Source organism: Esox lucius, chromosome 8 (genome assembly GCF_011004845.1).
Source record: "Esox lucius isolate fEsoLuc1 chromosome 8, fEsoLuc1.pri, whole genome shotgun sequence".
Taxonomy (NCBI): Eukaryota; Metazoa; Chordata; class Actinopteri; order Esociformes; family Esocidae; genus Esox; species Esox lucius.
The window spans coordinates 3491879-3519359 of NC_047576.1; the positions used below are offsets into that span (position 1 = coordinate 3491879).

Sequence of the window (27481 nt, forward strand, 5' to 3'; positions counted from 1 at the left end):
TTTTACATTTGTGTGTGTGTGTGTGTGTGTGTGTGTGTTATTTAAATATGGCGTGGAAGAGCTGGTGAAATTGAGATGTCATTTAAAAAAGAAAGTGCACCACAAATTTGACGCATATGTGAAAACACAAATAATACTTATTATAGCAACACAGCAAGTACAGCAACGAAGAGATGTGGAACTTTACCTCTAAAGTATGGTTTTGTAGCATTTACTGTCATGCCACAAAGTTGCTCACCCATTGGCCCGTTTATTTACTATACTAACAACTGAACAGGTCTCTGTCCCAATGCGTCTCACAGTCATAACGCAACACGACATGACAGAGACCAACTATGAGCGCTTCTATCACATCATGGTTAATATATTTGTGCTCCACAATATACGTCATATATCTTGACAAACAACAGTATAATGTAGGATAATTAACAATAATGTATAAAGATTGAATGCTGATGCGGTTAGTTGAGATCCAATAGCTGAAGGGAAATGCAGGTACCTGTAAAATACTTCCCACATCATCCCCCTTAATGAAGTCAATTTTCAAACTAATTAACCATAAAACCAACTATACGTATGAATAGTTTCTGCCTTGTTTCTAACGAGCCTAGATGCAATCCATCCATATAGTTTTATAAATGTTTTGATTGTAATTGTAATTTTTGCGTATTTATATCACCCTCCTAAATTTTAAACAGATTTAGTCCCTGCCCCGTAACTGTTCCTTACATTAGTCATTAGTATAGTCAAAGTCAACAGTCTCTAGAAAATTCGATATGTTAAATTATCGTGTGATTTATCAATGTGAACATTTTATTTCCTAAAGATATGACTTCGACAAAATAACTTGATCTTTCAATATGGGATCTATTACTACTGCCTGGATAATACAGCAAGCAACACTTCCCGTTCGAAGTACAACCTAACATTTACGTTTTAGTCCATGTCCACAGGTTAAAGATCTCAATTGAACTGTAGACTATAGGACACCGGTATATTTCACCCAACTCCGTGTGTATCGTCATACCGAAAACACCTTAACGCTGAAGAAAATGCCGTCTTGCACGTACACTCACAGATCGTTGTTACTTTGATCCTGCGAGACATCAACCTGCTGGCCAGTCCATTCGTTGGTGAAAGCTGGGCACTCATTACTTGCAGACCCCATCGCTGTGTGCACACAATGCAAAATTCCTTAGAGTCGCTCGTGAACGTGCTGGAGTCCTATAGGGGAAGAGATAAAGTGGTGAGTATTGCAATAACTAAAGTGTTTTAGTGTGATTGAACATGCGTGTAATACTATTGTATGACAATTCCTCCTAAATAATGTCCCTGTCTGCATATTTCTGGTCAGATACGGACGATGTGCTACGGGTCTCAGCTGGTTGGTGGAGTTCTTTCTGAGAAGCTAGCCTCGTCATCCTCCACAGAGCTTGGGAAGAGACTCCTGCTATATTCTGCACAGCTGAGCCACTGCCGAACTGTACTTAGACTCTTCGACGATCTCTCCATGCTGACTTATTCACAGAGCTACGGCCTCGGCGCAGGGGTGAGCGAAGGCCTTTCTCTCATTACTTGAAGTGCAAATTTTCTTTACTTCTATGTCCAGAAATTTGAAGTATCATAACCAACGGCGCCTGTCTTGAGATGTGGCAATAACATCTTGGCTTGTCCATGAAATCACAATTAAAACCAACAAGATGATTTGGGGACAGGTAATTTGTGTAGATAATCATTGTGTATATATTTTTTAAAAGCGCCTAAACCACTGCCTGCATTTGCACACAACATGGTCCTCAGTTAAGTTTACTCAGCCTTACGTGAGTGTGGTTTTTCGCCCTTTTCTCTGACCTTTGCCTCCAACCCTCCCCATCAGGAAGAAGATTCTCCACTGCGTTGGATGTCCGTGCTGAACAACGCGGCTGACCAGCTGTATTACCCCTGTGAACACATAGCGTGGGCTGCCGATGCCCAGATCATCAGCACCAACTCTGACAAGTGGTGGCTACTGAGTGGCGTACTCTGGGGCTTGTCTCTGATTTTAGGTGTTCTAAGGTGAAACAGTACTTCTAAGCTTCAGAACAGTTGACAAATCTGAGGTCCTCTCCAGATAGTGAACTTTTCCGGTGCTGCTTAACTGTTTGTTGGGTATGAAAACTGTTTGCACAATACTTGTTTGCTTGTTCCCGGGCTGTACCCCATCTAGAGTGCATTTTGCGGGAAAGAGAGTTGGCGGATGGATGGGATTACGTTAGATTAATTAATGTGGCCTACATTCACATTTAAACATGGGGCTTTTTTTTATGTGGCCTTATTGCTTTGTTTAGGATTTGAAACACTCTCTGGTAGTAGGAAAGCCTTGAGAATGGCTACAAGCCAGATTCACTGACTATACGCATTGTCTGTTGTAGGTCTCTGAGGGTTATCGTGCTGCTGAGAAAGAAGTTAAGGAAGTTAAGTCAAGGCAGCAGTAGGTGAGTCTGGTCAATACTGTGGCACTGGTCTTGTCATGTCGTAATAAGTGTGTCAGTAGGTACCTTTGTTTTCCTTTGCGTGGTGCCAAGAACGGGCAGGGGTTGCTACTTTCTAGACCATTCCCTTGGTCCTGAAGTGAAATTTGACCCTACTCGTGCTACTCGCCTTGCAAAACAAACACTATTCTGGAATCTTGCTCTTCCAATACACGTTCTTCATATTAATTGGGAGGACCTTTCAGGTAAGGCTACTTGATATGTGTCACTTAAAGCCAATGACTGTACAAATGTATAAGATATTTGTCTCTCTTCAGTGAAGGATCGGTTGCTGGCAGGTCTCAGCTCCAAAGACAGGTGCGAGGGGAGGTCCTCAATATTCTCAGCAGCCTGGCGGACTTAAGTAACGCAGTTCATTGGATGCCCCCTGGTTTTCTCTGGGCAGGACGCTTTCCCAATTGGCTTGTGGGACTCATGGGCACTACGTCCTCCCTGATTGGCTTGATCCAGATGGGTGCCAGTCAAGCCATCAGTGCATAGTCTTATGTCTCTGACAAATGGAATCTTTTGACTAACTTACTTTGATTACCGAATCACCATTAGAGTGGACGGCATGATTTGTTTTATAGATCACCAGGAAAATGGGTAACAAAAACAGTGCCGATCCAGTTTTTGAGTGACAATGTTTTTGCCCAATGTCTTTTCATTAACAAATTAAAACATAGGCATGGCGCATCGCGGAGTGGCATAATGGATTGTATGTAAACCGGTTACCGACGTGATTAAAAAGTTATGTTAATTATAATTTTGATTAGAAACCAGGTGGTTTGAATCCTTAATACTGATTGGCTTACATCTGTGGTACATGAGATCCTATTACACGGGTATAACAAAACCTCTTTGGCTAGGCACTTTGTTCTGACCCGCCACATGGCATTGTGCTGTTAGACATGGTGTATTGGCCGTTATTGCCCTAAGCTTGTGGAGATTCAATGTTGTTCCAGGGCTATGAGTAAAACATGAGATGCTCCGTCAGCCTGTTGTGGCATGTTCAGAAGGCCTATAATTTTTCTTGCTATGCACTCTAATGCTCTCTCATTATTCTCAGAATTTCTGACATAAACCCAAGGAGTGGGTGAAAGTATACACATATAAAAGGTTAAATTCAGGCTATTTCTTTGGATAATTCTACTTGTTTTGTTATTGCCGTATCATTAAATGTTTTGTATTTTGTTACTTGGGATATATAATTTTTTTGTCAAATATAAACATAATTTTGGCTAAGAATAACAAAAACCCTTTCAAAGCATTTATTTAGATTTTTTTGAATTACATTTAATAAACTTGAGCACAAAAGTTATGTGGGTCCTGTTTTAAATGCATATTTCAACTGGTGTTACTGGTGTATACTTACTGAAACAGACTGGAAATACACTGCTCAAAAAATGAAGGGAACAGGTAATCATCACAGTATAACACCAAGTAAATTAAACTTCAGGAATATCAATCTGTCCGGTTAGGAAGCATAAGCGACTGAATCAATGTCACCTGTTTTGTTGCAAATGAAAGTGACAACAGGTGCACTGGAGAGGCAACAGCAAGAAAACCCCCAAACAGGAAATGGTTTTGCAGGTGGTGGCCACAGATAATTGCTCTCTCCTTATCCTTCCTGACTGATTATTCCGTACTCTTGTGTTTTACTAGTGGCCTTGTCACTACTGGAAGCATGAGGCAGTAACTGCAGCCCATTTAGGTTGCACAGGCAGTCCAGCTCCTCCAGGATGGCACATCCATATGTGCCGTCGCAAGAAAGGTTTGCTGTGTCTCCCAGTACAGTCTCAAGAGCATGGAGAAGATACCAGGAGACAGGGCTGTTATACAAGGAGAGCTGGACAGGGCCGTAGAAGGGCATCAACCCAGCAGCAGGACCAATATCTGTTCCTTTGTGCTGGGAGGAAGCACTGTCAGAGCCCTACAAAATGACCTCCAGTGGGCTACTAGTGTGCATGTTTTTCTTTTCAGGAACATACTACATGAGGGCCCGACGCCCTCTAGTGGGACCTGTGCTCAAAGCCCAGCACTGTGCAGCTCCATTGGCATTCACCAGAGTACACAGAATTGGCACCACTGGTGTCTCGTTCTCTTCACAGATGAGAGCGGGTTCACACTGAGCACATTTGACAGATGTAAAAGTGTCTGGAGACACAGTGGTGAACGTTATGCTGCCTGCAACATCATCCAGCATGACCGATTTGGCGGTGGGTCAGTAATGGTCTTGGGAGGCAAATACTTAGAGGGTCCCACAGTCCTCCACGTACTAGCCAACGGTACCCTGACTGCTGTTAGGTACCGGGATGAAATCCTTAGATTTCAGACCTTACACTGGTGCAGTGGGCCCTGGGTTCCTCCTGGTGCAGGACAATGCCTGGCCTCATGTGGCCAGAGTGTAGTCGGTTCCAGGATGAAATTGACTGGCTCTCAAGTTCCCCAGACCTGAGTCCGATTGAGAACCTCTGGGACTTTATGTTATGGTGCATCCAATGCCATCAAGTAGCACCACAGACTGTCCAGGAGCTCACTGATGCCCTGATCCAGGTCTGGGAGGAGATCCCCCAGGACACCATCCACAGTCTCATCAGGTGCATACCCAGACATTGTGGGGAGTGCATACAGGCACGTGGGGGCCATACACACTACTGAGTCTTCTTATGAGTTGAAATTCACACAAGTTGGAACAGCCTGTAATTTCAATTGTTCACTTAGATTTTTGGTGTTAGTTTGAATCCAGCCCTCAATCAGTTGGTGATTTTGGTCTCCATTGACACGTTTTATTCTCAATAAATTACACACTGTACAGTAAAGATGTTGAGCTTTAATGTATTTAGTTCATCTAGATCCAGTGTGTGATTTAAGTGTTCCCTTCATTTTTTTGAGCAGTGTATTTTCATTGAATTCGAAGTGTCAGTGGTCAATGTGTCAAGTATGAATAATTTTTTATTTACTATGCCGTCATTTAACAAGGTATCTCAATTAAGAACAAATTTATTTACAGAACATAACGGGGACGAAGGAGCAATTAGGATTATATTTTGCTCAGAACGACCCTGGTGGTTTAGGGAGTTGAACCAGAGACCATTCAGACACTAGTCAGATGCCCTAACCGCTACACCCCCTCTGATGTTACTTTCATGTTAATGATTTTCCTAGAATAAAACAGGCTAAAGACTTAACGTCCGATATTTTAAAATGTCATATTACAAGCTATTTCTGTTGAATTCAGTTCAGTTTGACAATCGATTGAACATGACTTGAAACCGTCGTACGCATGCGCATTACATGAACATAGTTCACTCCAGGGCAGGGGGGTTAGCAGTAGCAGCAGAGCATAAACAAGACAACCAAAACCGCAAAAGTGACACGGCAACTGTGTAGCAGGGATTGATTATCTAACACGCTTTTATGTATCATACACGATATCAGCGATCAATGAACAGACTCAGCATTTTACTAACAGCTAACGTTACGTTGTTGACTTTTCTGTTTTATAGCAGTGACATTTAAACCACGTCAACTTAAACCGTGGCGGTGAAGTTCCAGCACAGCAGTTGCCGTCGAATGGGTGAGCATCGAAAACATGCAAATACGCTATCAAAGTGCCCTTAAGCCAACCGGATGATAGGCTACTTTAGTTTATTGTCTGTACATTTTGTGAATTGCAGAACTCTGGCTAAGCAAAAACAAGCCAACTAACGTTACAGTACTGCTAACGTGAAATGCTATGGCTCGATACCAACAAGCAAATTAGTTTTGACGATCGAGCCTGGCTACCACAATGAAGAACTGATAGTTGTGATTTCCCTGGCAGCACCATAGGATCATTTGAGAGGTTTTCAGTGCAATTAACCAGAGGGTTGGTGTCTTGTGTGCAAGTGTGGAGTATTACTGTGCTAAAACCCCTGATCATTTCTGTGTGTACACTAATGCTATTGCTAAAACTTTTTTGTATTGTTTATCGTTTTATTTTTATAAGAAAATTGTTCACATACAGTAGCTTACTTCGATTGTACCACAGTTCTATATTGTTAGTCTTATTGCTGAAAAGGGACATGGTGATGAGTGACACATGATCACATGTACTTTGAGGCAATAAACACTGCATTCTTGATGGACATAAGCCCGCAATTAGAGAAAAGAGGGCACTCATTTTCCCTTATGCAGGAGAAGCATGCTGTGAAAGTTATTTTGGTGAATGCAATATACATAAATTATTGCACAGAGAGGTTATTATAGATTAGGCTACCTAATGTCCTTGAATTGTCTACTTTCTCAGTGACAAAGAACCCAAACTTTGGACCTGTATAAACAGTCAACCTTTGGCGAACATCCCCAGATGGCTGTGTGACAGCAGTGTCTATCATTCCTGATTGGTGATGTAGTGCATAAGACCCGTGCTCCAGTCTACAAAATGGAGACTGACAATTGCCCTGCTGTACAAGAGAAACCAACAGTTTCTTCATGTTATGGTCAACAGAAACACACTGCTTGTGTTAAACGTGCTGTAGTTGAGCCAGACTGTCGAAGGGAGACCCAAACGTCTGCCTTCGAGGCCACTGAATCAGAAGACCTGGACTCGTTTCACCTAATAGAGCCCCCACCTCTGGACTGGAGGTCAGACGACTCTAGTGATGTGGGGTCAGTGGAGGAGTTGGATGACTCCATCTCCCACCCCACCCCAGGTCCTGAATACAGTCTCTGTGAGGCTTTACTTTCACGGGAAACCCTGGGTGAGTGCCTGCTTCCCTTGGACACCGGTGACCCTCAAGCTTCTCCTGTCGTAGTCATCCAGGAGGATCTAATTGACCGTCTGGCTACGGCTGGAACGCCACCCGAACAGGTCCTGGGTCCTAGTGAAGATGAAGAAGGGGTGCCGGGGAACGAGGCTGAGGCCTGGAGGCCGGGGAACGAGGCTGAGGCCTGGAGGCCGGGGAACGAGGCTGAGGCCTGGAGGCCGGGGAACGAGGCTGAGGCCTGGAGGCCGGGGAACGAGGCTGAGGCCTGGAGGCCGGGGAACAAGGCTGAGGCCTGGAGGCCGGGGAACGAGGCTGAGGTCTGGAGGCCGGGGAACGAGGCTGAGGCCTGGAGGCCGGGTGACGAAGACCACACTCGGATCCACCACCTGCTGAATCGACTGCAGGTCGTTGAGAAAAGCCCGATCCTGAGCGACTCCACCTCTGACCTTACGCCACCACAGTCGGACGTCTTGGAACCCTCTGATGCTGAAGGCTCGTCTCTTCTGACTGAAAGGAACCCGCTGCTTCCGGAACCGAGCCAGGCATCAGGGCTTCTGTTCTCTGAAAGCCACCAGAGAGACCTGTTAGGTCTGCTGGAGTGCACGGAGATGAGGTCTCCCCGTCCCAGCCCCTCCCTCACCCAGACTCCTCCGTTCAGGAGAGGGGACATGGATGCGGTGGTGTCGGTCTCCTACAACCGGGAGGACGGAGAGCGGTTCTGGGACCACTTTGGGAATGGTGGGCGACCGCAAGACAGGGCAGAGTCCATGGACTCTTTCCTGGAGGACGAGATCCCGGAGCCTGTGTGGATGAAGTTAGGGGAGGACGCCCCAGAGGAGGTGGATGATGCAGAGAACATTGAGCAGGCAGGTTTGGTTAGTTGTTAATTAGTATATATGGTCATTGTTATTCATAGATATTATTTTGCTGATGCTTGGTTTGAAAAATCTGTGTATTTTAGTCAGTTCAATAGTCTTTTACTTCTTTGTTTACAGGGCCCGGATGCCCGCCCAGCCTATAAAGATGGTAAGCTAATCTTAGGCCCGTAAGTATCGGCACAGTGAAGAAGTATTTTCTGTTCTGTTGACTCTATACATCCAAAGTTTGAATTTGAAATCAAATAATATGAGGTTAAAGAATTGATTCTCAGCATTTATTTGTGGGTATCTGTCCACATACTGGTTTCAACAAGGATAAAGTGTTCATTGTCCTGATTACCCGCAGAGGACACTGTGCTAATGTGTTTTAATTGTTGTTTGGTGTCTAAAGAATATTAATATGTTTCTGAGATACTTTGTTTTGCTGTCAGTTCCTGGCCCCTGTGACCCGGAGGACCTTTTGGATGGGGTCATATTTGGAGCTAAGTACCTGGGCTCCACCCAGCTCAAGTCTGACAAGAACCCTTCTACAAATGCCCGCATGAAACAGGCACAAGAGGCTGTGGACAGGATCAAAGTGAGTTCAGACAACTTTGCCAACTGTGGGTGATCTGCTGTAGATGGTGACATCAGAGCTCCAGGCAGAGTTTCATCTGACAGCTGGTCTTCTCTCCCGCCAGGCCCCTGAGGGAGAGTCCCAGCCAATGACAGAGGTGGATCTCTTCATCTCCACTCAGCGTATCAAAGTGCTCAGTGCAGACAACCAGGTGTGCACAGGCTACCGTTCACATGATCAGTTGAGCGTGGCGTGCTTTGAATGGATGCTGAAGTAGTTGAGGGTCGGGCCTTGAATAGCACGCTCTCTAATTCGGAGAGGACTGTACAGTCGACTGGTCGAGGGATACTCAAAGTGGGTCAGTTTGTTAACTGGCCTGCTTTTGCATGGCTGGCTGCCCCATGATATATAAAGTGGGTGATGTTACACTAGCCTGGCCATCTTTGACGTTAGGCATATAGGGAATGGATCTAAAAGTGTGTGTGTGTGTGTGTGTGTGTGTGTGTGTGTGTGTGTGTGTGTGTGTGTGTGTGTGTGTGTGTGTGTGTGTGTGTGTGTGTGTGTGTGTGTGTGTGTGTGTGTGTGTGTGTGTGTGTGTGTGTGTGTGTGTGTGTGTGTGTGTATATGTAATGTGTATGTATGTGTATATATACAATGGGGAGAACAAGTATTTGATACACTGCCGATTTTGCAGGTTTTCCTACTTACAAAGCATGTAGATGTCTGTCATTTTTATCATAGGTACACATCAACTGTGAGAGACGGAATCTAAAACAAAAAGTAAATAATTAATTAGCATTTTATTGCATGACATAAGTATTTGATACATCAGAAAAGCAGAATATTTGGTACAGAAACTTTTGTTTGCAATTATCAAACACTTCTCCCCACTGTGTATATATAATTTAACAGTACACGTTTCTACATATTTATGACTCGGCTCCTCCTTCAGGAGGCCATGATGGACCATCCTCTCCAGATGATCTCCTACATTGCAGACATTGGTAACATCGTGGTGCTGATGGCTCGCCGGAAGCCACCAGGAGGGCGTAAGGGCCAGGAGGGGGACCCCGCCGGAGCCAACTCCCCTGGACCACAGAAGAAGTGCTGCATGATCTGCCATGTCTTCAACTCAGACGACGTGAGTCGGACAAGTGGGAACCAAAACAATGCAGTGACCAACAGTGTTCCGTGTCGATTCTTCAAAACAGACGGCCGCTCAGATTAGACTTGAACTGTGAATTGTTTGGGTTAACGGTACTTGCCGAAGCGACTACATAGCCAAAATTTGTTGAATACAAACACAGCGGCCGGCAGGAGATGCAAATCAACAGGAACCGTTAAGTTCAATATTTTTCTGGTCAGGTGTGCTATTATGATAGAGGTAAACCATCGAAAACAATGTGCCATGTCGTGGTTTGCCTCTGCTTCTTTTGGCTTCTTGAGGAACAGGTATAAACTAAATGACTGGGACTTGCCTGAACACGCCTACTGACTCTCGGTGTCTCTGCATGCAGGCCCAGGTGATCGCCCAGGCTATTGGCCAGGCCTTTGGGGTGGCCTACCAGCAGTTCCTCCATGTCAACGGCATCAAGGCCAGTGAGCTGAGGCCCAGCGAGTACAGTGACTACCTGGGGACACAGGAGCTCTTCAACGGAGACCTGGTGCACTTTTCAGATTCGGATAACATCAGAGAGGTACATGGTACAGTGGATGTAAAAAGTCTACACACCCCTGTTAAAATGCCAGGTTTCTGTGATGTGAAAGAATGAGACAAAGATGAATCGTGTCAGAACTTTTTCCCACTTTTAATATGACCGATAATGTGAACAATTCAATTGAAAAACAAACTGAGGGGGATAAATAAATAAAAAAACTCAGAATAACCTGGTGTGCACACCCTTAAACTAATACTTTTTTGAAGCACCTTTTGATTATATTACTTTTATATCCACTGTAACTCAGAATTTCCACGCTTGTGTCTTTATAACCAGCCAAGAACAGATGTTTCACCTTGTCGGCTTGATGATTTGATGTAGCAACCTTTGGGCCTACCACGCATATTTTAACCACCGAGATATTTTCTGTCCTTTGCCTCTCGGTGGCTCTCGGTGTCCAGGTGTGTATCTCCAAGGCTCCAGGGGAGATTGTGGGTATGGCGGTGGTGGAGTCGGGCTGGGGCTCCATCCTGCCGACCGTGGTTGTGGCCAACCTTCTGCACGGTGGCCCTGCGGAGCGCTGCGGGGCCCTTAGCATTGGTGACCGCGTCATGTCCGTCAATGGCACCAGCCTTGTGGGCCTTCCGATAGCCAGCTGCCAGAGCATCATACGGGTAAGAGAGTCCGGTGTCCTGCTTCTGCGTTTTCCGCCTCAGCGTTGGGTGTGTCACGTGTTCTAGCCAAACGCACACGTACAAACTCTACACCTAACTCAGAGAAGGCGTTTCGTCTTGTAAAAAAAAAAAGTACAGGAATGCAGTTAGATGGGTGAATGAATACTGGCAAAGGCATGCTTGTGAATATTTGCTGGCAGACTCCTCACCAATATTTATTTTCATCTTTTTTTGTTTTTATTGTAGGACTTGAAAAACCAAGCAGAGGTGAAACTCAGCATCGTCCATTGCCCTCCCGTTACCATGGCTATAATCAAGCGGCCAGACCCCAAGTTTCAGTTGGGCTTCAGTGTGGAGGATGGCATTGTAAGGAGTAGTTTGTTTATGATTTTAAAATAACTCTGTATTGATAGAGTATGCCCAAACTGGATAGAACCTCATTTACGTTATTATGCTTTATTTTTGTTAATATTTATTTAGCTCAGGTCCCGTCCGGTCAGTAGTCAGTTGTAAGCTTCATAGGCAAATGTCATATCTCACCACAAACATGGTCTTGAAAGAGGATACAGAAAAAGTCCATGTTAGCCACACTAAAAATTATTAGTTGCTTTCACAGCTTCAGTTTCCAGCTTTCACTCCCTTTTAGGAAAGTGTAATGTTTTTGCAGGTAAGACCAAATCTTCTGTTCTCTTGATTTGCTGTAGAATCACCCTGATCGTCATCAGACGTGTGAGGGTGCCCTTCCTCATTCAGCCATGTGACTTCCTGATTGGAAGAAAAGGGCAGAAAAAAAGCTTCTGTATTTTTTTTTTTTTAGATATCTCGATGAGCCATAACATTATGACCACCTGCCTAATAATGTGTAGGTCCTCTTTTTGCCGCCAAAACAGCACTGATCGGTCGTGGCATGGACTCCATTAGACCTCTGAAGATGTGCTGTGGTATCTGGAACCAAGACATTAGCAGTAGATCCTTTATGTCCTGTAAATTGCGAGGTGGGGCCTCCATGGATCGGACTTGTTTGTCCAGCACATCCCACAGATGCTCGGTTGGATTGAGATCTGGGGAATTTGGAGGCCATGTCTACACCTTGAACTCGTTGTGTTCCTCAAAACATTCTTTGCTTTGTGGCAGGGTGTATTATCCTACTGAAAGAAGCCAATGCCATCAGAGAATACCGTTGCCATGAAAGGGTGCACATGGTCTGCATCAATGCTCATGTAGGTGGTTCATGTCAAACCGGGAACTCCCCACAAGGGCTGCAGTTTTGGAGATGCTTTGACCCAGTCGTCTAGCCATCACAATTTGGTCTAGCCTTGTCAAAGTCGTTCAGATCCTTACGCTTGCCCATTTTTCCTGCTTCTAACACTTAAACTTTGAGGACAAAATGTTCCCTTGCTGCCTAATATATCCCATCCACTGACAGGTGCCATGATAACGAGATCATCAGTGTTATTCAGTTCACCTGTCAGTGGTCATAATGTTATGGCTGATGGGTGTATCAGTGTTATTCACTTCACCTGTCAGTGGTCATAATGTTATGGCTGATGGGTGTATCAGTGTTATTCACTTCACCTGTCAGTGGTCATAATGTTATGGCTGATGGGTGTATCAGTGTTATTCACTTCACCTGGCAGTGGTCATAATGTTATGGCTGATGGGTGTATCAGTGTTATTCACTTCACCTGGCAGTGGTCATAATGTTATGGCTGATGGGTGTATCAGTGTTATTCACTTCACCTGTCAGTGGTCATAATGTTATGGCTGATGGGTGTATCAGTGTTATTCACTTCACCTGTCAGTGGTCATAATGTTATGGCTGATGGGTGTAGCAGTGTTATTCACTACACTTGTCAGTGGTGATAATGTTATGGCTGATCGGTGTATATATTATATTTTCTTCCAACCTGGAAGTCACATTGGTGAATGTGAGGACACCCTCACTCAACCGATCTATATAGTACTGTGCAAAAGTCTTAGGCACGTGAAAGTTGAACTAAAACCATTTGTTCGGGTAGCAGTATATTTTTCTAAGCACTTACTACCCTAATAAATGGCTTTAGATCTCCAGGTATCTAAGACGCAACACTCTCCAACTATAATGAGCATGAATGTGCATGGAAACTGGCCAAAACAACCCTATTTAAATGTTGAATATATTAAAACGTGCTCTCCTGATCTGGACATAATAGCCCATGAATAGCCCATGAGAACCTGAGATATGTGTGGAGTTTCTTGTCAGGATGTATTAAAGCACATGGATGTGGGTGTTGTGGTCCATCCACCACCACTAATGTGGCACATGCAAGCAACTAAGATGCCAGACAGGCCCAGGAATGGACCCTTGGATCAAAGTGGGTGGTTTGGACCGACGTCCCTTTTTGCCCTGAGCAGATCTGCAGTCTGATGCGTGGAGGCATTGCGGAGCGAGGAGGCATCCGGGTTGGGCACCGCATCATTGAAATCAACGGGCAGAGTGTGGTGGCCACTCCCCACGAGAAGATCATCCACATTTTGACTAACGCAGTTGGAGAGGTAGGAGAGGAGTTCAGCCTCGTCTCAGAAGCACTAAGATTTCACCCTGACTTTTGATTGCATGTGTCCCACTTTGTTTCAAGGAAATTACCTGACTAGTAGGGATTGGCAAAAGGAACATCCGCAATGTCCAACGTGTCTTTTTTGTCTTTCCGAACAGATTCACCTGAAGACCATGCCAGCCTCTACATATCGCCTCCTAACGGGACAAGAAGCGCCAGTATTTCTCTGAGAACGGGATGTAATTATGCTGCTGCTTCGGCAAGCGAGGAAGAATACAGTTGTGAATCTGTGTGCATGCAAACTCACAGCCTCAAATTGGACTTTTTATATATGCAATTGTACTGTACCATAAGGCCTTTGATACGTCTCTGAACAAGTTGGGGATGGTCCGCCTAAAGAAAAATTTTCAACGTATGTCGGAATAATACAGCATATTTTAAGAAAGTTATATTGTTAATGAAACAGCTTATATATTTATGTTTTAAATGAAATGGTATATGCTGTAGGAAAAGTGAGGATATTTCATGACTAAACTAATTATTTCTGAACAAGAAAAGGCATGAGCTATTAAGTCTTCCGCTCTATTTAGTTGCCGACGTGGGTCAGGTGAACTTGGGTACGGTCGGTAGTGAAGCCCCCCTTCTGTGCTTCCTGTCTCTGAACGATGTAATTTAGTAACATGCCCACCATCAGGCGACTACTACATCAGTGTTATTTTGGTATCATCCATACGGTTTACTAAAATTCTGACATATTCTGTTGTGCCATTCTCTTGTACTCATTTCAGTGCCTGTACGAATTCTGAAACTTAGTTATTTGCACAATCTAAGGTTGCTGCCGACGTTCGAGGCATATTTTTAATGAATGCCGTTTCGGATGTTTATTAAATTGATCAAACTTCAGGAGCTGCCTTTGTTTTGGATCGTTTTTTATTACCTAATCACATGTGCCTAATACATTGTGTTGTGGATTATGTTGCCGAACGTATTACGTTTTTCTCGTAGTCAACCTTGTGCAACACTGTCATAAGTCTGCTCCTGGCCAATTGCCTCCTTTGTGTGCCAAGATATAGGTAGAATTGCGGGTGTTATAACCAATGAAATTGGAAACCGGTCTTTGTGACCGCTTTCATAATCTTCTATTAGCCAATCAACATCGTGCAGTGGGCGGGTAGTTGTAGATGTAGTCTCCGATTACAAACACTTGTATAGGAGAGTTTATGCCGATGAATGACGGAAGAGACTTCTCTGGGACGTCTACACTGAAGAAAAGGAATATTGTCATTCATGCAGAATGTAAGTAAACCAATAAGGAATTTTCAGGCCTGTACGGTTATTCCTCCAAGATACAAAATTAACATTTATCTGTAATGCTGCGTATGATGATTACTGTGATGTTAAACACTTTAGCATGCGCATCACTGGGTCATGAATGGTCCATGTTCATCTCAAATACACTTGAGGAGCTGTTACAACCTGTGCAACCTTCTATTATTTAGTTGTATTATTATGCCTCTGCTTTTATGGTTTGGTTTAATAAGATATTTACATATATTTAGCTCCATAGTTGTATGGCTTGTGTAACAATTTTAACGACTTGTTTGAAGGCATTGTACGGGTATAAACGTTTTTTTAAGCATTAAATTCTGATTTGATAAAGACAGTGTTTTATTTGTGTACATTAATTTTAAGAATTAATAATGTGTTATGATTTGTTTCTAGAGTCTTATAGCTTGCTTCCTGTTTTGACATGCTGTTATACATATTCTTTCTCCGCTGTTGACCCGACATTGTCTGAATTGTTATGACTGCTGTCAACTCTTGGCTATAAACATGGTCATTAAAATCAAAAGATTGTATTATTTATTTTAGGCGTCATTGTTAATATACTCTGTGGGTGTTATACCAGGTTAGGTTTGGGTAGATATGTTGGTCTTTACCCACCTGGATCTTCAACTCAATTGTGTTCCATTGAGTCATTGCATAACTGACTCTAGCCTCACCTTGTGATCTGGTGCGTGTAAAGAGAGGTTTAGAGAAAAAGAAAATCCTTATACATGCAATGTGATGTCGTATTTATTCATTTGCTCGTCATGGTAACGAGCATGTTATAGCGATTTACTACAGATTAATATATTGTTGTAAAAAATTTTATACTCGTAGAAATACACAAGTGTATGACTCAAGTGCTGTTTATAGACAATATTGGACGTGGAAATATTCAAAAGACACTTGCTGAGCAAAAGTTGATATGGAAATCACAAAATCTTGTGAACCAGTTAAGGTAATGAGGATTGCAGGATGATCCCCTGAGCGTATCAACGTTGTCTTCTCCGTGACAATGGTGTTTATGCGATTCTTTACGTTTAGATGTTGCGTTTTGGATAACATCAAAATACGACATTTCCAACCCTATCTGGACTGCAAATGTGTTTTAAAAGAGCTTCTCTGGATTAAGCTGGCCTGTCGTGATCCATCAGGCTCTTTAGACTCCCTGTGAAGTAGGACTTATGGACGGTGTGCTCCCATTTGCACCTGATTTAGCCATGCAGTGTGTAAATACGAAATCAATTGACATCACAAATGTTCCTGTTTTTCTGCCTGTTAGAAATCTGTTGATGACACCACAGCTGTCTAGTTCATTATCTTCTGACTCTTTTCTCCGTCATGTTTTGTTCCTATAGTGCTGAACTATGGCTTAATAGCACCTTGCAGCGCAACATGGGGATTGGGACTCAGCTCTTGCTTCTTCTCTGGAAGAACATCACTTACCGCAGGAGGAACAAGGTTAATAATGAGCACTCCTGAGACAGATCCCTGATTCAGTAATTTAGTTTCAACAGACTTCAGCCGGCTATCAATCAATCCAATGTATTTTATGAAGCCCGATGTACATCAGCAATTGTCTCAAAGTGACAGCCAGTCTAAAACCCCAAAGCGCAAGCAACAACAGGGTTGATGCACAGTGATTAGGAAGAACTGGAAGTGCCAAAACTTAGGAAGGAACCTAGAGAGGAACCAGACTCTGAGGGGTGACCAGTCCTCTTCTGGCTCTGAACATTTTGAGAGTAAAAATTGTAGTAATTAATAAATGCATGTGGGCTGTGTCCAGAGTCTGTAAAACATAATCCAGGATAGAAGCATGACCAGATGGACAAGGACCGGGACAGCAATGGGTCTTTGGGCCTGGTAGTCCTGAAGTGTGGTCCAAAGGCTTATGTCCTCCTAAAATAAAGCCAGAGCAGGACACCAGGGAAATTAAGTGAATGTGTACCTTAGATTTAAAAAGGAGAACTGACCCTACTCCCCCGGCACAATAATATAGCAGCGTAAAAACCTTGGTGCCGAGACAGGGGGGTCCAGTGACCCTATGGCCCTATCCAAGGGTAACCCAGGACAGGGACCAACAGGCAGGAAAGTCACTCCACCCACTTTGGCATCATTGGGCCATGTTCAGGGGTGTAACAGTAGATGGCCGGCGTCACAAAATCATAACGTATGCTTCTGAGGTCCTTACTGAACATATTCTCTCATCAGAAATGATATTGATATGGAAACTGCAGCCTAATGAGTGAATCGAGCCATTATGAACCAAAACGTCAAAGTCAGATTGGAAAGGCAGTGGTAGCTACTAGCCACTGTTACCCTAACATGTTTGGTGATGAAGGTGTGTTCTCAATCCTATCTCCTCCAGATCCAGTTGATTATTGAACTGGTCTGGCCTCTGTTTCTGTTCCTCATCCTCATCGCAGTTCGTCGCTCTCATCCTCCTTACAAGCAGAGCCAATGTGAGTCCCCATCAGTCAGTCTACTCTCGCATAAAGTGCTTCTTGAGTTTAAGTTGCCTACTAGCTTTGCTGTAACTGGTTAAATGCTGCTGCTTCAATGAAGTGTGTTCATTAGGTGAGATTGATTCTGACTGCCACGCAGGATTTGATGAACTTGTTATGGTCTGGATTGTCCATATCTGAAGTTCCCTTGCATATGTTTTTTTTATCGTTCTTTAAGTCACTAAATTCACTTTGTGTGTATTTCATTAAACAAAATGTTTGTGTGTGTGTGTCATTCCAGGTCATTTCCCCAACAAGGCACTTCCCTCAGCAGGCACTGTACCTTGGGTTCAGGGGATTATCTGCAATATCAACAACCCCTGCTTCCAAGGCCCCACTCCGGGGGAAACCCCAGGGCGGGTGGGCAACTTTGACAACTCCATGTGGGTATACTGCAGAAGGAGGGAGTGGGTGTGGCCGAATAACCTAATTGACTGATGGTGAACATCAGGGCTTTGAGCCAGGTTTGTTTCAGTGTGTTTCCAACAAAGTGTTACAAGTACATGATTTTATATACTTCACCCTTGTAGACTCTCTCGACTCCTAGTGGACGCCCAGTCAATCCTGTCCTACAGTGGCAACCAGACTGCCTTCTCCGGCTTCCAGGACCTTCTTGATACAATACAGAGACTTGGAGAGAGACCAGGCGCATGGCCAAGTATGTGGTTGTCTATTCAGCATGTCCCTATATAGCAGGGGGTTGGGACAGTTAGGTTTGGTAGGTCAGTTACCTGTTTATTTAGCATATTTAATCTAGATGAAAGGAGAACGTCTCATCAAAAAACTGACTTGGCATGCACTTCCTTTGGGATGATAATGTATGCCGCGTTTATGTGAGATGGTGAACAATGGACCAGAGTGTTGCAGTCTGATGATCTTCTTTTGTGGTTTGTCTCATGTCAATGTAAATAGCGTCAGGAATGTCTGTTGGTTAGCCTGTCTCTCTGTTATCAGTTGCTGTCCTGATTTGTCTTTTTCTTGTGTGTTATATCGCAGATCTTCCTGTGATTGAATACCTCAGGGCCAATCAGACATTCTCCAACTTCCTCTTGACCAATGGCAGCCTGTCTCCCTCTGCGCTAGACCAGCTGTTGAGGGCCCGTCTGAACTTTCAGGTGGTAAGCACCGCGACAAGCCCCTTTATGCCACCGCCATCAACCACCAACACACAGATTCACAGTCGGACTAAAAGCACCCGAAGTTAGTGGGAAAGCTGGGTACACGTCCTGGTTTAACTGTGTGTTTTTGCACATTGAAATCCCCAATTGAATCAGCTGTGCACTTGAACATCACCTGGCAGCAGACATCATTACAGCCGTGAACCTAAAGTACATAATCTTCTGTGTCTTTGGGGATGTTCTTGACCCCGTGGGACCCTAGGTTTCTCTGGCAGGCACTGGGAGTATGCTGAAGGACATTGTGTGCAATGCCACTGTGCTGAGCCGGTTCCTCACCGTGGAACGAGGCGACTCTATGGAGGATCTACAGAACCAGCTCTGTGCCATCCCGGCCGGCACCCTGCTCCAAGCAGAGCAGCTCTTCCTCTCCCAGCTGGACTTCAGCAAGTTCTTCACGGTCAGTTTTTCAGTGGCTTTTCATGTTATTGTGTATCCTTACGAAATGCTGTGGGCAGGGACTTGATGCATGCAAGAAAGCCCTTGAACATGACACTGTTGAAGCGGTACTGTAACATAGAGCAGGCAAATATTCCTCCCAGTCAATGTAAAATACAGATATAGTTATAAGAAATGTCTACATTAAGTTACATTTGTGCTCATAAGTTTGCAAACCTGGCAGAAATTGTAAAATATTGGCACTGATTTTGAAAATATGACTGATCATGCAATAAATATTTTATTCAAGGAAAGTGATAATATGAAGCCATTTATTATCACGTAGTTGTTTGGCTCCTTTTTAATTCATAATGATAACAGACATTTTACATACCCTTGAATGTTTGGCCTTGTTACGCACAAGGTGACACACACAGGTGAAAATGGCAATTAAGTGTGAATTTCCCACACTTGAGGCTTTAAATTGTAATTGGTGTCTGTGTATAAATAGTAAATGAGTTTGTTGGCTCTCACGTGGATGCAGCAGGCTAGATACTGAGCCATGGGGAGCAGAAAAGAACTGTCAAAAGACCTGCATAACAAGGTAATGGAACTTTAGATGGAAAAGGATATGAAAAAATATACCCTAAGCCTTGCAAATGCCAGTCAGTACTGTTCAATCACTTATTACGAAGTGGAAAATTCGGGGATCTCGTGATACCAAGCCAAGGGGAGATAGACCAAGAAAGATTTCAGCCAAAACTGCCAGAAGAATTGTTGGGGATACAAAGAAAAACCCACATGTAACCTCAGGAGAAATACAAGCTGCTCTGGTAAAAGAACGTGTGGTTGTTTCAAGGAGCACGATACGACCTTGAACAAAGATGAGCTGCGTGGTCGATTTGCCAGAAAGAAGCCTTTAATGGGCCAGTGCCACAAAAAAGCCCAGTTCCAAAATGCCCGACAACACCTTGACACGCCTCACAGCTTCTGGCACACTGTAATTTGGAGTGACGAGACCAAAATAGAGCTTTATTCTACATTCCTCCCTCAGAGAGAAAGACTCCTGGCCAACGCCGGTGACCTCCGAGTCATCAGTCAGTCGGTCACCTCCGTGTCCAAAGAGTTGGCCGTGCTCATGGATGATGTAAGTTGGCTGTTTCCATGTTGTTTTTGTGTCATTTTTCCCCCTTTATGATGCTCACACGCTGTTAGCAGCAAGTTACAAGACGCTGTGGCAGTACACAATTCAATGCAATGCATGTTATCGTTATTACTCAATTATTACTTGATGATCTTCTCTGACATTGCTTTCACACAAACAAGGAATCCCATAATTTCAATGTCCATGGCGCAGGAAAGTCTTAGAATCTTTCTCGGACTTAGTGATTAGCTTCTTCTATCGTTAGATGGTTTAAGCATGAATAAGTACTTTCATTGCTTTCCTCTCTCCTTTCCTCTCTCCTTTTCCTCCCTCTCTGCTACGTTCTCTCTCTATTCCTCCTCTTTCTCCTTTCTCATCGTCTTTCTCATCCTTCTCACTTCCCTCTCTCTTTTTCCTTCTAGCTGTCGTCTCTCTCCAGCTTCGCAGAGCTGAACGCTGAGCTGCGGCTGCTCTCACCGGAGAACCGCTCGGCGCCGCCTCAGGAGAGCTTCAGGGCCTTCTCACGGATCATGTGTGGGCACCCTGAGGTGGGCGGGGAGAGGATCCCATCGTTGAACTGGTACGAGGACAACGACCTTAAATCCTTCCTGGGCAAGAACGGGACGGAGGACACCGACATGGACAAGGACAACGTCACCAGTGAGTTCAGAGTTCACCATTCTACATTTACTTGGGTCAGTGTTTGTGCTAGCATTAGCCAATACGAATTGCTCGCTAGACAAGCTACAGCGGCTATAGATCATTAAACTGGTGTTGGTTTACCTCTTTTGCGGAATGTGGAAACGGTGTATTGTGTTGTCTTTAAAACATGTTATGAGCCTATTTATTAGAATGTCTTGTGGCCGGGTTTCTCCCAGGCCCGTACTGTAAATCCTTGGTCCGGAGCCTGGAGTCCAACCCCCTGTCACGCATCGTGTGGCGAGGGATCAAGCCCCTGTTCACGGGCAAGCTGCTCTACACCCCTGACACCCCCGCCGTACGCGACGTCATGAAGGAGGTACACCAGGCCCCGTTGTTTTTTAAGGCACACTGCTTTATTAGGCCCCTCATCAGGCTGCAGAGCCTCCTCTTCGACACCTCAGGCATGTTTTACCTTCTGTCCTACCAAACACAAAGCACTGCCAAGGTCAGTAAATGCAGCCTTTCCCTGTACTGTCCACAACCCCCTGGCGCCACTTGTAGGTGAACAAGACCTTCCAGGACCTGCAGATCTTAGAGGACCTGAACGGTGCCTGGGCGGAGCTGGGACCTCGTGTCAAGACCTACATGGAGAGCAGTGTGGAGATACAGCTGCTGCAGGTGCTGAAGGGGTTATTAATATACATTACCAAAGAAATCTGAGAACCTTCCCCATGAGCACACAGATACTAGCTATGACATGGCGTGTGTTGGTATACGTGACATGTTATATGTTGTGTTTGTGTGCTGTCTGCCGTGTACTGTACATGTGATTAAGTGCCAAGTAGTCCATCCCACATGATCTCACCAGGACTTCTAGGAATTACAGCCTCCCCAGGGAGAGTGTTACTATTTCTGGTTGGCTTTTGCCATTCCAGTCCTCTTCAGTTGGCACCGTTGGCCAACCGTGTCTCTTCCTCTGTGGAACAGGATCTGCTTAGGCGTCCAGAGGTGGCTGTGTTGGTCAACCTGCAGCTGGAGAACACTTCCTGGACGGCCAAGCGCATTGCCCACTTCCTGTCCACGCCCAACGGACCTAGGAAAGAAGGAGCACCCCCGACCTGGCTGGATGTGTACAGCGACTTCAACAACAGCATCACAACCCTGGCCCAAGTCACCCAGGTATGGACCTGTCCTCCAACACACAGTTTTTTTGTTTTAACCCCCTGGAAGTAATGTTCTGATTATGTGGACCTCCCTGTTTGATTAGCGATCACAAAAGAACTCCGGGCACCCAAATGTTTGAGGAAAAACAGTGTAATAAGTTGCTGTACCACAGATTTAGTCGGGTTTGGTATTGTGTGTGTGTGTGTTAGATTCACTAGTCTCTTGTGCTGTAAACACACTACTCATGGCCTTGTATCGTCTCAGTGCTTCTCCTTGAACAAGCTGGAGGGAGTCGCCACTGAGGGACAGATGATTGACCGGGCTTTGGAGCTGCTGGAGCAGAGGGAGTTCTGGGCTGGGATCGTCTTCCTCCTGCCCAACACCTCCTCGTCTAGCCTGCCTCCGCACGTCACCTACAAGATACGCATGGACATTGACGATGTGGCTCGCACCAACAAGATCAAGGACAGGTACGCTCACCTGAGGTGTTCCGCATGGCCAGTGATATGGTTTGGACTCTGAGTCGAGGCTCGAATTAGCCAGTACTTTGGGTCCGGATTATGATTGATCCAAGTCTAGGGGGATTTTAGTGGTTTTTACCGTACTTACAGACCACTTTTTAAAAAGCTCTGTTGCCCTCTGCCTGAAAGTTGTCGTTTATCTTAACACATTTTTCGGGCAAATTTTTTTTTTTTTACATTAAATGTCAGGACACCTGCATGGGGTTTTCGAAAGGACAGCAAATGCAGTTTCTGATGGGAATGTTTTTCCCTTCAGGTTCTGGGACCCGGGCCCGGCAGCGGACCCCTTCAGTGACATGCGCTACATCCGGGGCGGCTTCGTATACGTCCAGGACCTGGTGGAGCGGGCCGTAGCCCGTGTGCTGAGCGGCGTCCAGCCGACCACCGGCGTCTACATACAGCAGATGCCCTACCCCTGCTATGTGGATGACGTGTGAGTACCAGCGGGACGTGGCGTGTTGACGCCTGGCCTGGATGTTCACGCGGATCACATCCAAAAGAGCGGTCATGTACCACGTCATCTAAGGCCATGTCACCTCACACATCTCGACTGTCCCGCCTCCAGGTTCCTGCGTGTGCTGAATCGCTCGCTGCCCCTGTTCATGACGCTGGCGTGGATCTATTCGGTGGCCATGATCATCAAAGGCATGGTGTACGAGAAGGAGGCCCGGCTCAAGGAGACCATGAGGATCATGGGTCTGGGCACGGGCCAGCTGTGGTTCAGCTGGTTCCTCAGCAGTCTGGTGCCCTTCCTCATCAGCGCCTGGCTCCTCATCGCTCTGCTCAAGGTAGATGTTTGTGATGGCAACTCCATCTACAGAGACAGAATTCTCTTGGCACAATTAGCCGTTTATCTACGTAACTTGAGAGTCATCAGTATTTATTAAGAGTCTGCATATTCATGCTAGGAAACAACATGTTCCTTTATCCCTTCCTGCCCCCTGTTGTGTGTCCTCTATCCTGTCCTAAAACTCATCGATCTGCACCTACCCCCGTCCTGAAAAAAGGTTTACGTTTACCTCATTCTTCCTTTCCCACATTTACAGCACAACCCACATTCTTCCTTTTGTTACTCACAGGGACTCAGTACCATTTCATGAACTCGATATTTAAAGCAGTAATTCTTTTTACACATTTATAGAATCCAAAAATAAAACAGTTCAGGAAATTTGGCCAGGCTTATAGTGCTAACTGCTTCGTAGCCTTGGATGAATGACTGGTGTCGTGGCCCTACATGGCACTGCACTGTTTCAGCTGTTGCAGTATGGACCCATTTGAATGTAACACGCACCTTAAGAGTCTTATTCGGTGAGACATTCTGGAGGTGGATCCCTGTGGTCTCACCATTTTGCTCTTCCTGTGTGGTCTTGGCGTCCGGTTTCATCAGTGGGGGGACATCCTGCCCTACAGCAACCCAGCGGTGGTCTTCTTTTTCCTTACGGCCTTCGCAACAGCCACCATCATGCAGTGTTTCCTCATCAGCACCTTCTTCTCCCGGGCTAACCTGGCGGCCGCCTGCGGAGGCCTCATCTACTTTGCCCTCTACCTGCCCTATGTGTTGTGTGTGGCCTGGAGAGACCACCTCACTACCAGTCACCGCGTCTTAGCCGTGAGTCCTCATAACACACATTCTTCTCTCCACACACTGGATCATAGCCGTGAGTCCTCATAACACACATTCTTCTCTCCACACACTGGATCATAGCCGTGAGTCCTCATAACGCACATTCTTCTCTCCACACACTGGATCATAGCAGTGAGTCCTCATAACACACATTCTTCTCTCCACACACTGGATCATAGCCGTGAGTCCTCATAACGCACATTCTTCTCTCCACACACTGGATCATAGCCGTGAGTCCTCATAACGCACATTCTTCTCTCCACACACTGGATCATTGCCGTGAGTCCTCATAACGCACATTCTTCTCTCCACACACTGGATCATAGCCGTGAGTCCTCATAACGCACATTCTTCTCTCCACACACTGGATCATAGCTGTGAGTCCTCATAACGCACATTCTTCTCTCCACACACTGGATCATAGCCGTGAGTCCTCATAACGCACATTCTTCTCTCCACACACTGGATCATAGCTGTGAGTCCTCATAACACACATTCTTCTCTCCACACACTGCATCCTCAATTACACCACTGTCTGATATTACTACAGTACTACAGTTAGTTCTCATCTCTGTCCCCACAGAGCCTGTTCTCTCCTGTGGCCTTTGGCTTTGGCTGTGAGTATTTCTCCCAGTTTGAGGAGCAAGGAGTTGGTATCCAGTGGTTCAACCTGCGCTCCAGTCCCAGGGAGGGAGACACCTACAGTTTCACCACGTCTATAGTTATGCTGTACGTCGATGCTTTTGTCTATGCTGTGGCCGCCTGGTACATTGAAGCCGTATTCCCAGGTGAGAAAATCCCCTGTGGCAGACTGACGAGTTAAAACCGCACTCCTACTGCTATGACTAAACACACGTTGTGTGGATCTTCTGTCCAGGGCAGTATGGGGTACCCAGGCCGTGGAATTTTGTGTTCTCTTTAAACTTCTGGGGAGGAATCCCTCTAGAAGCCGGCATGCCCATTCCTCCTGCTCCCACAGGACAGGAAGATGGTAACCCACGCTACAAATAACATAAAACATTTGAATTTGAACACTGGTTTTTGGAGATTCATTTCTCCCGAACCTCTGTCCTGTCTCAGATCGTATTGAAGCCGAACCCACTCATCTCGTACTGGGCGTGGCCATCCGCAACCTCGTCAAAATCTACAAGAAAGGCGCAAAGCTGGCAGTCAACCACCTCAACCTAAAGTTCTACGAAGGCCAGATCACTTCTTTTCTGGGACACAACGGAGCTGGCAAAACCACTACCTTGTAAGGGCTGCGCTTGAACAAAACATTAAATCACATTTAACTTAGTGTTACAAATGGCAACATCCGCTAACACCACCATGTCAACCTGAACCTACTCTCCAGAAAAATACGGTGCAGTCCAAAATGTTAGCTGTTTTGGCTCTGTTATCCAGGACTTTGAAATGAAACGTTGATAATGGGATTTCCGCACAGACTATCAGCTAAACCCTTTAGAAATAAAAGCATGTACATGTCCATGTTGAATGACCAAAAAATGCTCACCACAATGAAAACACCCCATAAAGAACTGTCAGCCACATCAGGAGCGTGAACCTGACTAATGGAAATAGGAACGTTTGGAGAAAATAATGTAACTGGTTTATCAACTGATCTGTGAAACATGGTGTAGGGGGTGTTGTGTTTTGGCCATGTACAGTATAGCTTAAATCTGGCTCTGGAACAGCAGTGGTGTGACCGCTGATGGCAGACAAAATCTGAAGTTCCCCAACACCTTGTCTGCTCAGATCCAGTCAAATACCTCAAAACTCATTGGACTGAACTTCAATTGACAGCAGGACAATGATCTAAACTGTACTGCTAAATCTAACAAGGATCCCAGTTTTTGGGCCCAAAACTGGGATTTTCTTGACTGAATAACCTGTCTGAAGGCAGAAATGCCCAAAACACTCTGGAACTGTAAATTATTTCAGGCCTGGCAAAGCATCACCGGGGAAGACTTTGTAGCTTCTGTCTGGAGATGTCTACAGGTCACTGACCTCAGGATGTCTTTGAATGCAAAAGATTTCCAACCAAGTACTAAATATGATGACTATGTTAATGATCATTCTGTCCTCTAATATGGGGGGTCTATATATAAAAATGGCCATAATTCCTACACAGTTTATGTTAGGAACTGTCCTGAAATTAAAGTTGAAAGCCTGCGCTTTAACATCTTAGTCATACATTCTTTGCAAATCCTGTGGGCTGGAGGCTCTTGTGCTTATTGATGACTGTTTCAGGAAAAGGAGTGAGCCTATTTCATGTGTTTACCCCACTGATCTCAGGGCTTCATGCACAGCTCTGTTGTTTCCATTGCCAGGTCTATCCTGACGGGTCTGTTCCCCCCCACGGCTGGAACCGTGTACATTAAGGGCATGGACATCCGCTATGACATGGACACCATCAGGAAGACTCTGGGAGTGTGTCCTCAGCACAATGTGCTCTTTGACATGTGAGCCTTTTTCCTCTGATCTCCGTCTGTCTCTTCAATGTATGCCGTGATGTCTCCTGCATTTCATGTGTTTTAGTGCATGGGATTAATAACATTGTGATAATGACATATGAGGCACCTGTTTTGGATGTTTTCAAATTAATAAATGTATTAGTTGATGGTGAAGGGAATGACTAAATCACGCCGTCAAAAAGCGGACGGACTAACGTGGACCAAGATGAATAATATCTTGTGGAATCAAGATACCAAAAGGCCTCCTTCACCAAATCTCGTGCCCATCAGGCTCCATCTTAAAATCGGGACCCAGACGTCCTTCTGAAGTAGCCTGATGTCAGTCACCTCTCTGACTCTGACCTCCTTCTGAAGTAGTCTGATGTCAGTCACCTCTCTGACTCTGACCTCCTTCTGAAGTAGCCTGATGTCAGTCACCTCTCTGACTCTGACCTCCTTCTGAAGTAGCCTGATGTCACCTCTCTGACTCTGACCTCGTTCTGAAGTAGCCTGATGTCAGTCACCTCTCTGACTCTGACCTCGTTCTGAAGTAGCCTGATGTCAGTCACCTCTCTGACTCTGACCTCGTTCTGAAGTAGCCTGATGTCAGTCACCTCTCTGACTCTGACCTCCTTCTGAAGTAGCCTGATGTCAGTCACCTCTCTGACTCTGACCTCCTTCTGAAGTAGCCTGATGTCAGTCACCTCTCTGACTCTGACCTCCTTCTGAAGTAGCCTGATGTCAGTCACCTCTCTGACTCTGACCTCCTTCTGAAGTAGCCTGATGTCAGTCACCTCTCTGACTCTGACCTCCTTCTGAAGTAGCCTGATGTCAGTCACCTCTCTGACTCTGACCTCCTTCTGAAGTAGCCTGATGTCAGTCACCTCTCTGACTCTGACCTCCTTCTGAAGTAGCCTGATGTCAGTCACCTCTCTGACTCTGACCTCCTTCTGAAGTAGCCTGATGTCAGTCACCTCTCTGACTCT

At 45.2% G+C, this 27481-nt stretch overlaps 3 protein-coding genes across 5 annotated transcripts in view; all 3 read left to right on the forward strand.

Moving 5' to 3' along the window:
• The first annotated feature begins 24 nt into the window (after nucleotides 1-24).
• Nucleotides 25-3835, forward strand: pex11g (peroxisomal biogenesis factor 11 gamma). The gene is made up of 5 exons (XM_010902569.5): nucleotides 25-1246; nucleotides 1355-1549; nucleotides 1877-2055; nucleotides 2412-2474; nucleotides 2789-3835. Exons 1-5 carry the CDS (start codon nucleotides 1184-1186, stop codon nucleotides 3009-3011), a joined length of 723 nt encoding a protein of 240 aa, XP_010900871.1. The 5' UTR covers nucleotides 25-1183; the 3' UTR covers nucleotides 3012-3835.
• Nucleotides 3836-5474: 1639 nt separating this feature from the next.
• Nucleotides 5475-14467, forward strand: si:ch73-40i7.5 (amyloid-beta A4 precursor protein-binding family A member 3). The gene is made up of 11 exons (XM_034293836.1): nucleotides 5475-5492; nucleotides 6877-8136; nucleotides 8257-8287; nucleotides 8571-8716; nucleotides 8820-8906; nucleotides 9648-9836; nucleotides 10213-10392; nucleotides 10815-11027; nucleotides 11274-11393; nucleotides 13422-13562; nucleotides 13723-14467. Exons 1-11 carry the CDS (start codon nucleotides 5475-5477, stop codon nucleotides 13792-13794), a joined length of 2457 nt encoding a protein of 818 aa, XP_034149727.1. The 3' UTR covers nucleotides 13795-14467.
• Nucleotides 14468-14563: 96 nt separating this feature from the next.
• Nucleotides 14564-27481, forward strand: part of zgc:172302 (phospholipid-transporting ATPase ABCA1) — a 32769-nt gene continuing 19851 nt past the window's right edge. For 2 of the 3 annotated variants that reach the window (XM_034293704.1, XM_034293705.1), the window contains exons 1-20: nucleotides 14564-14860; nucleotides 16249-16351; nucleotides 17259-17352; nucleotides 17636-17777; nucleotides 17925-18052; nucleotides 18391-18512; nucleotides 18775-18969; nucleotides 20002-20094; nucleotides 20514-20751; nucleotides 20970-21109; nucleotides 21295-21411; nucleotides 21721-21912; nucleotides 22162-22367; nucleotides 22675-22851; nucleotides 22984-23206; nucleotides 23806-24027; nucleotides 24626-24830; nucleotides 24920-25033; nucleotides 25123-25294; nucleotides 26373-26504. In XM_034293704.1, coding sequence (XP_034149595.1) covers nucleotides 16286-16351; nucleotides 17259-17352; nucleotides 17636-17777; nucleotides 17925-18052; nucleotides 18391-18512; nucleotides 18775-18969; nucleotides 20002-20094; nucleotides 20514-20751; nucleotides 20970-21109; nucleotides 21295-21411; nucleotides 21721-21912; nucleotides 22162-22367; nucleotides 22675-22851; nucleotides 22984-23206; nucleotides 23806-24027; nucleotides 24626-24830; nucleotides 24920-25033; nucleotides 25123-25294; nucleotides 26373-26504 — 2978 coding nt within the window. In that variant the 5' untranslated portion in view covers nucleotides 14564-14860; nucleotides 16249-16285. The remainder of the gene's footprint in view (nucleotides 14861-16248; nucleotides 16352-17258; nucleotides 17353-17635; nucleotides 17778-17924; nucleotides 18053-18390; nucleotides 18513-18774; nucleotides 18970-20001; nucleotides 20095-20513; nucleotides 20752-20969; nucleotides 21110-21294; nucleotides 21412-21720; nucleotides 21913-22161; nucleotides 22368-22674; nucleotides 22852-22983; nucleotides 23207-23805; nucleotides 24028-24625; nucleotides 24831-24919; nucleotides 25034-25122; nucleotides 25295-26372; nucleotides 26505-27481) is intronic. The other variant, XM_034293706.1, reaches the window with a different exon arrangement.

Excerpts from the sequence above, each read along its gene's own strand:
- pex11g (XM_010902569.5), top strand. The coding sequence starts at position 1,184 with ATGCAAAATTCCTTAGAGTCGCTCGTGAACGTGCTGGAGTCCTATAGG. Across the intron at positions 1,247-1,354 it reads ATAGGGGAAGAGATAAAGTG|ATACGGACGATGTGCTACGG; the intron begins GTGAGTATTGCA and ends ATTTCTGGTCAG. Across the intron at positions 1,550-1,876 it reads GCTACGGCCTCGGCGCAGGG|GAAGAAGATTCTCCACTGCG; the intron begins GTGAGCGAAGGC and ends CCTCCCCATCAG.
- si:ch73-40i7.5 (XM_034293836.1), top strand. Across the intron at positions 8,717-8,819 it reads AGGCTGTGGACAGGATCAAA|GCCCCTGAGGGAGAGTCCCA; the intron begins GTGAGTTCAGAC and ends CTCTCCCGCCAG. Across the intron at positions 13,563-13,722 it reads TGACTAACGCAGTTGGAGAG|ATTCACCTGAAGACCATGCC; the intron begins GTAGGAGAGGAG and ends CTTTCCGAACAG.